This window comes from Polypterus senegalus, chromosome 2 (assembly GCF_016835505.1).
Source record: "Polypterus senegalus isolate Bchr_013 chromosome 2, ASM1683550v1, whole genome shotgun sequence".
Classification (NCBI taxonomy): domain Eukaryota; kingdom Metazoa; phylum Chordata; class Cladistia; order Polypteriformes; family Polypteridae; genus Polypterus; species Polypterus senegalus.
This window is the reverse complement of record NC_053155.1, coordinates 34,775,175-34,788,947: the sequence shown is the minus strand read 5'-3', so window position 1 is coordinate 34,788,947 and position 13,773 is coordinate 34,775,175. Positions and strand designations below refer to the sequence as shown.

The window sequence follows — 13,773 nt, the reverse complement described above, 5'->3', positions numbered from 1 at the left end:
TAAAATAATGAACCCATCAGTATGTTACAAATCTGTTATCACTTGTTCATGTTTCATTATGGTACCTGCTGTACATTCATTTGGATAGTTTTATTAGAACTAAAAATGGTTCTCCTATGGCATTACTTTGAAGAACCACTTTGGAAACATCATTTTTAAGAGTGTATTTGAAGAAGAGATAACATCTCTGATGAAAAGCGGGTCTGGAGGCTTGTCAATAAATTGTAGTGTCAGAGAAATGCTGAATACTTATGTAAGGTTCCTTTATTTTAAGATATAAAAGGTTCTTTACTTAAACTATCAAAAGGGACCCCAAAAAGATAAAGTGCCTAATAAACACCCCAACAGGTATTTAGTGCAGTAAATACACTCTCCAATTTCTCAACCTTAGTAACAATAGCACACCTCTCAGTTAACCACTATGTGCCAACTAACATCACCAATTAAGCAAAATTACCAAAAGAAATAACACCATCAATGCAAAACGAACAATACCAGCATAAAATCACAATTAATATTATCCCATGCTATTAATAATAATTAAAATAAAAAACAAAATCATTCAATGGATCTAAATAACTAATAATTTGGAATGGTGCCAATCTTTTACATAACTGGAATACAAAAGGTGACATTCATCTTAAAGATTTTAATTTAATTCTCAAGACACATGCCTCTGTCCATGTCACCTTATAAATCTAGGTGTGTGTTTCTTTGCATGTTAATTTTTTCCATTATTCTATCTATCTATCTATCTATCTATCTATCTATCTATCTATCTATCTATCTATCTATCTATCTATCTATCTATCTATCTATCTATTGTTTTGCTCCTGTTTTTAAAAAGCAGTGTGAGGCTGTAGTTTATTCCAACATAATTAGGTAAAAAGAGAAACCAACTCTGGACTGGACCCTGTTCATTATTCAGCGCAGTCCCACACTAAGTCTCATGAAGTCATCAGACAACATAACCTGAATGTGTTTGGGATAAGCAAATTAGCTGGAACTCCTGGAAAACACACACACAAAAAATCAAAATATTCAGGCAAGGAGAATTATATGAACTCTTCAGGGACAGTGAACTGAATGCAGGTCCCAGCAGTCGTGATGCAGGAATTTTCACCACTGTTTTGCCATGTCATCATTCACCACACAATATCAGAATAAATTAACATGAATACTCTGTGCTGTATCCTGAATGTGTAATCCATTTCTTTTTTACACTTTGAGACTTTCCTCTGATCTTACGTATCCTTTTTTATCACTTGTCATAAAAATGCTGCTGACAAAAAAAATCCAGTAAACAGCATGACACTATAAAATTAACAACTGTTTCATTTGAATTAAAATGCAGTTTGAATGAAAATACAAAATTGAAGAAATCATACAATTAGTTGAAAAAAATTGTTATAATTGCAATATGCATATAATTGGTAGATTATCTTTGAACTTTATAGACTTAGCTATACAATAAAATGGTCTTTTAAACACAAATAATTTAAAAACAGAAAAAGAAAAAGTACACGTAGATGTTAAAAAAACAGGCTCCTGCAAGCAAAAAGGCATCTTTGGCATGATGTGATTGCTAGGAATAGCATCACTGTCTAAACAGAAGCAGCATTTACTGGCACATTTAGTCCACAGCTCAAGGTCTCAGTCATTTAAGGTGCTCAGAAGAGCAGCAATCCAGAGTTTGTGTTTCGTCTTCTTCTCTGAAGTGTTGAATGGTTTATCACTACCCAGTACTGTGGAGCTCTCCACTCCTTTTGGGTGAAAAGCTAAAGTAGAATTTCCTATTAAGTTGTCTACAACTCTCTTTCTGAAGTGGCAAGTCTCTTAGATGTCACTCAGCATTATTCCATATCAGCCTGTCCTACCGGGGTCAATGAATGTTCACCCACACCAGTATATTCCAGCTGTTACACTAAACCAGCTACTCCCCAAGGAGTCAACTGCTGTTCCCCTGACCAGCATGTCCCATGGGACTCAACTGCTTTCATCCCCACTCCAGATATCAACAGCCACCTCCACATAAATCACTCAAAGATATCATGAATGTCTCCTCACATTAGCCAGTATATGTACCTTAAGCTTCTTAAACCTGAATGAATAAAGCACATCACACAAATTAGGCTATAATCCCAGGACTCTCTCATGTAAATGTTATTAAGAATTTTATTTTTTACTATGTGGTGGATGGCGAGGGCCAGTAACTGGCCAGGATGCCAGCAGGGCAGAAGGGCCCGAGGGAGAGACCATATTGGGGACATTATCTTCCCCGAAACACTAGGGGGCAGACCCCCTGGGTTGCAACAGCACCATTGATGAACAAAGGGCATGTCAGGAGTTGTATTTTGGAGCAGTCCTATTGGGCTCTGTGGGTGCTGCCAGGGTCTGCTGCAAGTACAACTGATCCCTTTGTGGCACCACTTCAAGTGCAACCAGAAGAAGGTCAAGAAAACACCTGGAGCACTTTCAGCTGCACTATAACAGGAACCGCCTCATCACTAGTCAGGGAGCCGGGAGGTGGACGACAAAGCTTGTGAGGAGGAGTGGAGACAAAGAAAGAAAGAAGGGCTGCATTGTATTGTGTTGTGTTTGGTGTTTTGTACTGTGCTGTGAAGTGGGGAGCAGCAGAAAATGTTTCCCCACTGAACAGTAAAATAAGTGCTGCATTGAACTTGAGTCTCAGCCTGTCTGTGTCGGGGTTGGGGGAGCTGAACTCCCCCTGGTGGTCCACAATTTATATTAGGTGTCCATGCGGGTTTTATCCTGGAACACTCGTTTCCTTATGCATCTCAAACATGTATACTTAACATATACAATATGTGGCAATTTTAAACTGGCGTATTATGTGTGTGTGTGAGCCGTGGTGTCCCCTCCAGGATTTCTGAAATGTACCTGGTGTTACTGGTAAAGGCTGTAACTCACAGTAATATTGAAATAGAGTAAGTGGGTTGAGAAACTGTTCAGGTTTTTCCATTGGAAAGAGTGCCAACAGACAGAATTAAGTTATTCACTAACACCTCCTAAATTTTTGTTTCAGAATGTTGTGTTTTTATATGCTTTTTTCAATTTATGTGTTTGGATACAGCTGAACTAAAATCCTAAAGGAAATGTCTGAATATGTTACTATTACATCAGTCCTGTATGTGTAGTAACGTTTCCTTTACATGGCACAATATATTTTAGTTTTATGTTATTTAATAATGCTATAAGGCATGTTATTTAAAGTGTAAAAATATTTCTTGAAATTTTCTCAAGCTGTGATTGTCAGCAAAAACAGACTGACATGTCTTCACATTTTTGTAGAAAATCAGCTAAAAAAAAGAGTATGTGAGGAAAATGAGAATTCCTTCTACCCAATAAAAGGGAATAATCAGTATTTTGTGGAAAAATAGACAGATGGACAGGATATTATTAGGGGGCTTTCTACATTTTTAATTTATTATTGTGAATATCATTGCAGCACCATTTTGTTTGGAATTTTCTAGAATGGAGCTGGCATGCTGTGCATTAGTTAAATGGGCATACTACTGTATATTGAGGACAGCACTTTGTTATTAGCCACACAGATTCAGAGCAGTGTGTGATACATAAAGTACTCGTGCAGCCACTATAAAGATGGTAGCATACACACAGACCCACGTCTCAAATTTGGTCTCATAAAGCAAAGACCAACAAGAGTTTAGCACTAAATAAAATGTAGATGGAATGTAAATGAAAGGATAGGTTTAGTCTGGCAAAAACTTCACTTTAACATCTGACTGAGAATTTAGTGCAGCATGTTTGTTTTTGGTAAAAGGCTCTAAAACAATAAAAACAAATGGCTTAGTTATGACTTCACCTTCCATCCATCCATCCATTTTCTAACCCGCTGAATCCGAATACAGGGTCACGGGGGTCTGCTGGAGCCAATCCCAGCCAACACAGGTCACAAGGCAGGAACCAATCCTGGGCAGGGTGCCAACCCACCGCAGGACACACACAAACACACCCACATACCAAGCACAATTTAGAACCGCCAATCCACCTAACCTGCATGTCTTTGGATTGTGGGAGGAAACCGGAGCGCCCAAAGGAAACCCACGCAGACACGGGGAGAACATGCAAACTCCACGCAGGGAGGACCCAGGAAGCGAACCCGGGTCTCCTAACTGCGAGGCAGCAGCGCTACCACTGCGCCACCGTGCCACCCTGACTTCACCTTGACTTTAGAAAACACTTGTGCATAATACTGTAGTTTGGTCAGTTACTCTCTTGGTTAATTTATTTTATCAGACCCCTGCCTATATTACGGTTATCCTATTGGATTATCATATTAAAAGAGACTCTTCCTCTCTGTCTCTCACTCTTCACCCACAGTCAACCACGTGAGATTATATGATTTTACTTCTAAATGAAAGTTTGGTGATGGGTTCAAAAATTCACTACTGAGTTAAGTTCAGATTCTTTTCTGCCCATCTAAGGTGCCTGGCACCTTTATGCATAACTTTTAGGAATGCGCTAGAGTGGCGGAGTTGTGAAGTCTAGATGTGAGAGACCTTACCTCCATTCTGGATATTCAAATACCCGTATCCCGACAATTACTGATCTTAACTAGATTTCTCCGTTAATCTTTCATCAGTATCTCAGCTACACAAACAGGTTATCTCCATTGCTTCTATTGATTTAAAACTTCTACTAGTGTGTCATTGGAGAGACCCAGATGGTGTGTATCCTTCAGTCATTGGAAGTTTTCATTTTATAATTTGATGCTTTTAGAAGTCACAGTTTTGTGAATTAGTGGGACATCAGAAAATAGCATTAGAAAGTGGAAGGCTATCACTAAGAAACTCAAAAGCCGCCTGTACTGTGTTTAAGGTTTTATTTTTTGTTTCTATTATGATTTGCATGTTATGGATAATTGGTGGTGTGCAGTCACAGGTCAGTGTGCATTTTGGGATGGGGCCATGGAGTCTTGGAGGGGATTGGAGGCTGGTGTTTATGACCTCTCTTATGTCTATGTGTCTGTCTGTGGAAAATTAAAATTTATTTTCACTTCTCTTAGAAGTACAACTTTCATCAGAAAAGTATACAGTTTTTGTGTTTATAAAGCTCCTGTTAGCAATGTTATAACATTTTAGTACAAGCATCTTTCAAGCTATCCATCCTTAACCTGAGACCTATGTACAATGAAAAAATTTATCAAACAAATTGCATCGTGTTTGTCTTGCTGTCAGCTCCAGGCCTATCGCTTTTGGTCCAGTTTTTATTCCCATATCCTTCAAAATCCATTTGGCCTATGTGTAACAATAACTGCAATAGAAATTGTATAATTCAACCAGGATGTTTTGCACTCTCTCCATTTTTTCATGGGACCAGACCTATTGATTTGTTCATTTTCTGCATGAGTTGTTTTTGAGATACAATAGTTAAATAAAAATATATAACTCCCAGAGTTCACCATGGTCCATCACATGTCAGTCCTCTGGCAATGGTGGCCTAGAGTTTTTGGTTACCCATCTGCCTCATCAGCATGTTGTTGCTGCCTGGCAATTCAGATGTATTTAAAACAACATGTGGTGTTTCCACTGTTAGCAAGGTAATTACAGGGGATACCAAATGGCTCATTACCTGGTTTGTCATGCTAAGGGATGGCATATACCTTGGGGTTTAACCCATTGCTAGACAATCCCATGGGCTCATCCTTTTCTTTTTCTGCTAAACAGCACTCAAACCTGTCTTTATGGATGACCCTTGGTTGTTCGTCTCCACAGTCTCCCTTCAACAGCAGAGTAGGCAAGTTTGTTGGGGAGCGATACCCATAGGTACTCTGCTCTCTGAGGGTTTTCCACCAGGCTTTTCTCCCAATTCTACTGGTGTTAACAGTCATGCAACAACTAACGAGTGTAGGAATAAACACTCGACCTGCAAGATGAATACAGGCCAGACAGGAGAGTAAGAGGCAAAATGTGTGTGCGTTATTGGGGGATAGGTCGAAAGCTCAAGACATTTACAAGGCACTTTAAATAAGGATATTCCTCCATAGTTAAGCCACAGAGGTTTCAGGGGTTCATTGATTAACCTACATCATCCATTTCTGCTTCTTGTTCAACCATTCCTAAACACAGCGCCTTCAGTAAGTGTTCTTCACTTTTTAGAAATATTGCAATCTTTAAGCGTTATGCTAAAATTATTTAAACTCATTTTTCCCTACATCAAGCAACACACAATTCCCGAGAATGACATACAAAAACTTGATTTTAAATTTTTTTTATATATTTGTTAAGAATAAACAACTGAAATACCCCATTAACATAAATATTGACACCCTATACTCAGTAGTCCATTGAAGACCCTTTGGTAGGGATTGCTGCCTGGCGTTTTCTTAAGTATGGCGTGACGTGTTTTGCATACCTGGATTTGAGGATTTCCAGACATTTTTTCCTGCAGATCTTTTCAAGATTTTGGATTGAAAACTTTGGTGGACAGCTATTTTTAGGTCTCTTCCAGAAATATAGTATTTGATGAGGTTCAAGTTTGAGCCCTGACTGGGCCACTCAAGAACATTCAAAGAGTTGAACCTAAGCCAAACCAGTATAGCTTTGTGCTTAGCATCATTCTCCTATTGGAAAGTGAACCTTGAACCAATGTGGCATCTAGGATGCACTTTAGAGGTTTTCATTAAGGAAATTGATGTACTTTGTTCTGTTCAGTTTTCCCCAAACCCAGTACAGTATGTGCTGCTGAAAAACATTCCCACGGCATGATGCTGCCACTACTATGCTTCATCATTGGATTGGTGATGAGGGGGTGCCTGATTTCCTCTGAATGTGATGCCTCGAAATAAGGGAAAAAAGGTCAATTTTGGCTTCATCAAAACAGGGAATCTTATTTGTCCTAGTCTGAGGGCCCCTTAGGTGCCTTTTTGCAAACTGCAAGTCGATTTTCATGTGTCACATAGCCACTTTGCTATAACACTCAGATTAGTGGAGCGTTGGCAGTGTTGCTTGTCCCTATGGAAGTTTCTCTCATCTCCACACACAAGGTTTGGAGCTTAGCTAGTGCAACGACTGGGTTCTCGGTTACCTGTCTTACAATGGCCCTTCTTTTCCGATTGCTTAGTTTGGATGGGCAGTCAGCTCTAAGAAGAGTTGTGGTTGCTGTAGACTTCTTCTGTTTATAAAATAGGTAAGCCATTGTGTTCTTGGAAACCTTTAATACAGCAGGTATTTTTGTTGCTTCTCCAGAGCTTTGCCTTGATACAATCCTGTCTCTAAGCTCTACAGTCAACTCCTTCAAGCTCATGGCTTGGTTTTTGCTCGGATACCTATTGTAGACTGTGGGACCTTCTATAGACAGCTGCATATCTTTCCCAATCATGTCCAGTCAACTGAATTGCCCACAGGTGCAGAAACATCTCAATGATGATCATCAAAATGCATGAGCCATATTTCAAGTTTCATAGAAATGAGTCAGAATACCAATCTGAAATTTCCAGTAATTTCTTTTAAGAAATTTGCAAACATTTCTAAAATCTAATTTTCACTTGGTCATTCTGGGGTGCTGAGTGTTACTTAATTTGGGGAAAACAATGAATTTAAACAATTTTAGCACAAGGCTTCAATATAGCAAAATGTGAAAATTGTGAAGGGGTCTGAATACTTTCTGAAGGCACTGTGTACGCTAAATAAACATCTTTGCGATATGAAAGGAAACCAAGATTCACAGTGAAACCCCATATGGACACCTAATATAAATTAGCAGAACTTAAGAGGTGAAAATGAAATACTTTCTAAATCCATTGTATGTATCTGTGAGCCTTCCTCAGATTCTGGGGTCTTTTTTTTAACTATACAAATTATGATTTTATTTTGAAATTATTTTGAAATTGTACTGTTTTTATTATATGCTTATATAACACATTTCCTGGCTCAATAATGTACATCTATTTAAAAAAATGTTCAGATGAACATTTAATTATTTGTTTGTATCTTGGAACGAAGATATGAGATTCTGCAGAAGTCAATGGTTTCGGCTTCCCTCTTTCTTATTACTACAGTATTCAAATAACAACAATAATAATAAAACTGCTAGAGTCTAATTCTTTACTATCCTGTTTCTCAATTCCGTTTTATCCGGTCTTGTGCATTGTATCCACATTAAAGTTATGCGAGTTCGGTCAACGCGGCGATTTCAGTCTCATTTACTTACAAGGATTCGACTGTCCGTATATTTTCTCTCTAGCAATTCTTACCAACAAGACGCAGTTTAAAATTGTAATTTTACAATTTTCCATGTATAAATGAACAAGTTTTATGTATGTATTAGACGTAATTTAGAAAGAGAGAAGCTCTTTCTGCTGCCGTCTTCCACTCGTTTACAGAGCCCAGCACTTCCGCGATTCGACTTGAAATTGACGCCAGTATCCCAGGAGTCCTTGCGAACTGTAACTTGGCAACGGGACGCTGTTTTGAAGTGTGTACTAGGAAGGCGCACACACCAAACGTAAGTTTGAGCTTTAATATATTGTAGGGGAAAGGGGAAAAATAGTTTACAAAGAGCGGATTTATGATATGTGTTTTAATAATTAACTCTCATGGTACATTACTAATGTAATGAAGCTACGAATGAGATGTTTATGTAAAAAGTAATAGGGCACGAGAGGACGAGTGAAGTTGTTTTTAGTATACAACAGGAGTGATTTCTGCTTAATTATCATGGAATGTTCTAAAGACAACGATATGTCATGTTTAAGAGTAACGTGTGTACAAGTTAGAGAAGGGCACCGTAAGCGCTTATCTTTAAAAGAAAACGGTGAGGTTAGTCTGATGATGAAAGAAAAAATAAGTTTACAAACAAAACGCATCAGTGGTTGAGCCGTCATTAATAATCAATACCGTCCGCCTGTAAATTGCGATTGACCGTATTATTTAAAGCAGCCAAACTGCAAATTATTTCTTTAGTTAATTTCAACGGTTTTTAGATTAATAACGTTTACAATGATCGATACATCAGAAGTAACTTTATTAGTTAATTCAAAGTTGTGCTGCACAAATGTGATATTATATGACTTTGTTTAGAATATTGCTATTATTTTATATCTGCTAGGTTCGATCACTACTACTGAGCATATCACTTGTCATGCTTGTTTGTATAGTAATCTGAAAGGCCCACAGTTTAATTCCTTGTTTGCAAAAATTATGTGAATAGTCGAAGCACATGTACCCAGAAAACATGGCAAGGCAGACATCCTCATGGACTTTATCAGCCTTGTGTGGAAAAGTTTACTTCATATAGCTGGCTAAGCTGTGGTGGTATGTTATACTAGTTATAGAAGGTCAAGTTATAAACACAAGAAACTACACAAGGTATACTCTTAAAGACACAAACATTTCAGACAGTGCATGTAGATACTGCCTCAAGACATAATCCAACATATCACATTAGGTTGTAAAGTAATGACACAGATAAACTTCTATAATGCACAGACACAATCAGATGTCAAACATTAAACATCAAGAACTGTCATAACAACACAAACTAATAGACACATATGAAAAATACACCCTATTACAATATTACAAAATGCCACAAAAAAGAAAAGAAAAAACTTTAACGGGACAATAAAATATACTGGAACATAACTATACTGACAGATAAAACTATCCACCATAACAAACCAGATATAACACTGGTAGACTAACAAAATAAAACAACATATATTACTGACATTGCCATACTAAACGCACACAATTTACAAAATGCACACACAAATCAAATGCATAAGAACACAGAACCAGCAGAAGAAAAATGCCGTTGTGCAGAATGAAAAAGGTGATCATTGTGTCCATTGTTGTATCCACTACTGATCATCCCACATATACACTACACAGACCACTACAGACATTACATATAAACCAATACACATACATAAAACTATAGAAAACAACCATTTTAAATACTTGTTGCATAGTGAGCAAATTCCATAACTTAAACTCAAATCTCTAATACATGTACACGTAAGCACACCACATAAAACTGCCCTGTGTCTTGGCCTAGACCCAATATAGGAGGTAGCAATGGGATTATCCCAGAATATGTGTTAATAATAATAATAATAGGGCGGCACGGTGGCGCAGTGGTAGCGCTGCTGCCTCGCAGTTAGGGGACCCGGGTTCGCTTCCCGGGTCCTCCCTGCGTGGAGTTTGCATGTTCTCCCGTGTCTGCGTGGGTTTCCTCCGGGCACTCCGGTTTCCTCCCACAATCCAAAGACATGCAGGTTAGGTGGATTGGCGATTCTGAATTGGCCCTGGTGTGTGATTGGTGTGTGGGTGTGTTTGTGTGTGTCCTGCGGTGGGTTGGCACCCTGCTCAGGATTGGTTCCTGCCTTGTGCCCTGTGTTGGCTGGGATTGGCTCCGGCAGACCCCCGTGACCCTATTCGGATTCAGCGGGTTAGAAAATGGATGGATGGATGGATAATAATAATAAGTTACTTCTACTACTACTGCTGCTAATAGTAATAATAATGAAAAACAATTATCCAGTTTTTAGAGTACAAGGAGGAAACTGAATGAAATTAAAGCCAAAAAAAGCATTGTAAGTGTGTTACACATTTAAATGCTTTCTGGTCCTCACAACAGATCACTTTCTCCTCAGTGGAACCGCACACTCTAATTATGTCCTTGCTACTATCAACAGCCCTTTTATCCATTCTCAAACCTTACTAATCTAGTTTATTGTCATAAAACAACAGTAAAAGTAACAAGCAACAATAACATTTTCATTGCAGGGAGGAAACCTGAATAGGATGGAGGACCTTTTTATGCCACGCTTCTCCATACATACACATATATTAAATCGTTGTTGTCCACTTAGTCTCAGTCATAATCATGATCATCCTCATTATTATTATTATTATTATTATTATTATTATTACTCAATGGGATGGTGTGTTGTCCAGGCCTGGTTTCTTCCTTTGTGCCTGATGCTGCAGATTCTTAATAATATTAGCAGGTTAGAGAATGCTATGCCATGTTATTGTTTTTTTTGAAACTACTAAAATACTTTAGGTGATAATTAGACTCCAAGATGGCCAATTATTTTTTTATATGCAGTATTAATAACAAAAGTAAAACAGAATTTTAAATGCTCTATATTAATTCCTGAATTCTTCTATTAATTTTTAAATCAGTTCTTTTATCAATATTTTTAAACTACTTTTTTCCATGTTTTTTGAGCCTATGACTATCAGACATAAGGCAGGAACTAAGCCTGGATGGGTTGCTTTCATTCATACATCAAACCTTCATTCATTTAACATTTTTTTTTGTTTATTAGCAAATCTTTAAAATGCTAATCAGCTATATTTGACACATTGGATTCAGACGTATAATTTAGCAAAAAACGTACAAATTGAAATATAGTATATTTTGTAGGAGAGTGAGTGAGAAGGCAGAGTGAGTCCCAAAATAGTTAGGGTGCCATCCAGGCAAACCCCATTTAATATCAAACAAAAACAAAAATAACAGACGCACGATGACACTTAGAAAACAAAAGCACAGAGAAGCCTGTTAGCACTCTCTAGCGCCTTTTCTGGGCAGAACTATTTTGGAGGCGATCCTGACAGTCCAAATGAGGCACCAACTTCCTTAGACATCTCCTTGTTATATTGGCAGGACCAGATAATAGATGGGGCTTCTCTGACTTTGTTGCCCTCAAGTGGTGATTTCTTGGCTCTGTGAAGGAAAAAGGAGACAAGATTGTTAGTGTCAGTGCCCCCTGTCATCCCAGGGTGGTACTGCATACCTTAAGTGTGCCTGGAAGGTGTCCCTGTGGTACACATGTACGACAATATGTGGAGTCTCAAAAATATTCTTAGAAGATTTGAGCTCCTACTTTATTTGATTTATCTTCCTGGTTTACAGCTGAATAATTTAGCTGCTTAAATAATACTGGTTTATTAGTAGTTCCTAGTAATACAAAGACGGGATAATTTTATTCACTAAGTAGTATGACATAGTGAACTGAAATCTTTTTTGGGAACACATCACTTATTCAATGTAAAATGCATGTTATTACAATACACTGTACAATTACTTGACTGAAAATTAACAATACACATTAGTTGGGATGGGATGAACACCCAAAAAGGAATATAACCTGTGGCAGAAGATGTAGCAACACTACTCAGAGGACCTGTTTACCGCAGAGCCCCTCATCTTGTCATGGAGTGTGAGCCCAGCAACCCTGTACAGGAAGGTGGACTCTTGTAGTCTTTATCTAATTTTTTCAGTCACTGTCCTGGCAAAGACAACGATGTAGACAAATCAGGAAATGAAATACTTCATTTGAGCTTCTGCTTCACACCACAGTCTTGTACAATGCTTACAGTACTGCTTTCTCTGCAATGATTTGCTAAGTAATAATATTAATAATAATAATAGATATTACTCAGTTTTGTAAAATGTAAAAAAACTTTGGGTCTTAAAGCTTTTGAGAAAGATGGGATTTATAATAGCATCTGCTAAAATTCAGTGTTAAAACTATGCAGACACCTAAAATTCAAAATAGTAAGAAACTACTACTCAAAATACTACGAATATATTTTATCAAAATTGCAATGTATAAAGACAAACTTCTTTTCTGCTTTAACTTTGTTGTAACGTAAGGGCTAAAATCATTCTGTATCCCACCTTGTTAACAGCAACATGTCCAGTGCTGAAGAAAACCCGACTGTTGAGGCCTCAGATAATGCACCTAATACTGCGCTCACATTAAAGGAGGAGACTGAAAATGAAAGACCCATCTCAGTGTTATCCACACAGAGTGACCGTGAACAGGAAAGTGAAGAAAGGGCTATGAAGGTCGAAGAAGAAGAGCAGCCTACTGTGCACCACCTATCAAAAGAAGAACCATCTGAAGCAGTAAGCTTGGAAGCTGTGGAGCAAATCTTTGAAAGCAAGCAGGAAAACGAAGAGGGCAGTATAGTAGATGAGGAGGTGGATAAAATGAGCCACCGTAGTGAAAGTGAGAGTGGAATGATGGTTGACAGCCAGGTGGTGCAGGAAAATACTGGTACTCCAAGAGAAGAAAAGGATATGGAAAAGAAGGAGGAAGAAGAAGGCAATCTAATCAATGAAGATGAAAGGTTAAGCTCACAGAAGAATCTGAACAATGAGGGTGCCAAGCTAGGAGAGGAGGAGGAGGAGGAGGAGGAAGAGGATGTGAAGGTTCATTTATATGCTGAAGGCACAGACCCAGATGATCAAGCCGATAAGCTGAGCCATCTAAGTCAACAAAGTGGCAGACTGAGCAATGATGGCAATGAGCTTTCTCACAGGGAATCTGAGACTGGCAACGAAATGCAAATGGCTCATCAGCAGCCAGAATCTGATGTCACCTCACCAGACAACTCCTTGGTTTACACCGCCACACCTGGAATGCTGTTTGAACAGAAGGAAGAATCTCTTCTCAGATCACACCCCTTGGTAAGTCTTTTGTCAGAATTCAATGTAATTACATTTTAGGAAAAAGAGGGTATGATGATCTTAAGTATGGCTAACATTGTTTTTACCCTCTGATAACCTGTAACCTGTTAGTAATTATCCAGTATGTAATGCACTAGTAGTGTGTGGATGCATTTCTTTGTCAAGGACATATTGCGTGGAATTTTTTATCTGTACCCCAAACTCACCTCTGAGATATTCCATCAAATAACCGGTCTCTGAAACTTTAACAAGCTTCCCACTTAATTTCTACGAACTGGCATCTTTAAATTCCAAGGACCT

General features: G+C 38.2%; 1 protein-coding gene across 1 annotated transcript in view; it reads left to right on the top strand.

Annotated features, from left to right (window-relative positions):
* The first annotated feature begins 8,441 nt into the window (after positions 1-8,441).
* Positions 8,442-13,773, top strand: part of cfap251 (cilia and flagella associated protein 251) — a 62,526-nt gene continuing 57,194 nt past the window's right edge. The window contains exons 1-2 of the mRNA XM_039743570.1: positions 8,442-8,490; positions 12,690-13,473. Coding sequence (XP_039599504.1) covers positions 12,694-13,473 — 780 coding nt within the window. The 5' untranslated portion in view covers positions 8,442-8,490; positions 12,690-12,693. The remainder of the gene's footprint in view (positions 8,491-12,689; positions 13,474-13,773) is intronic.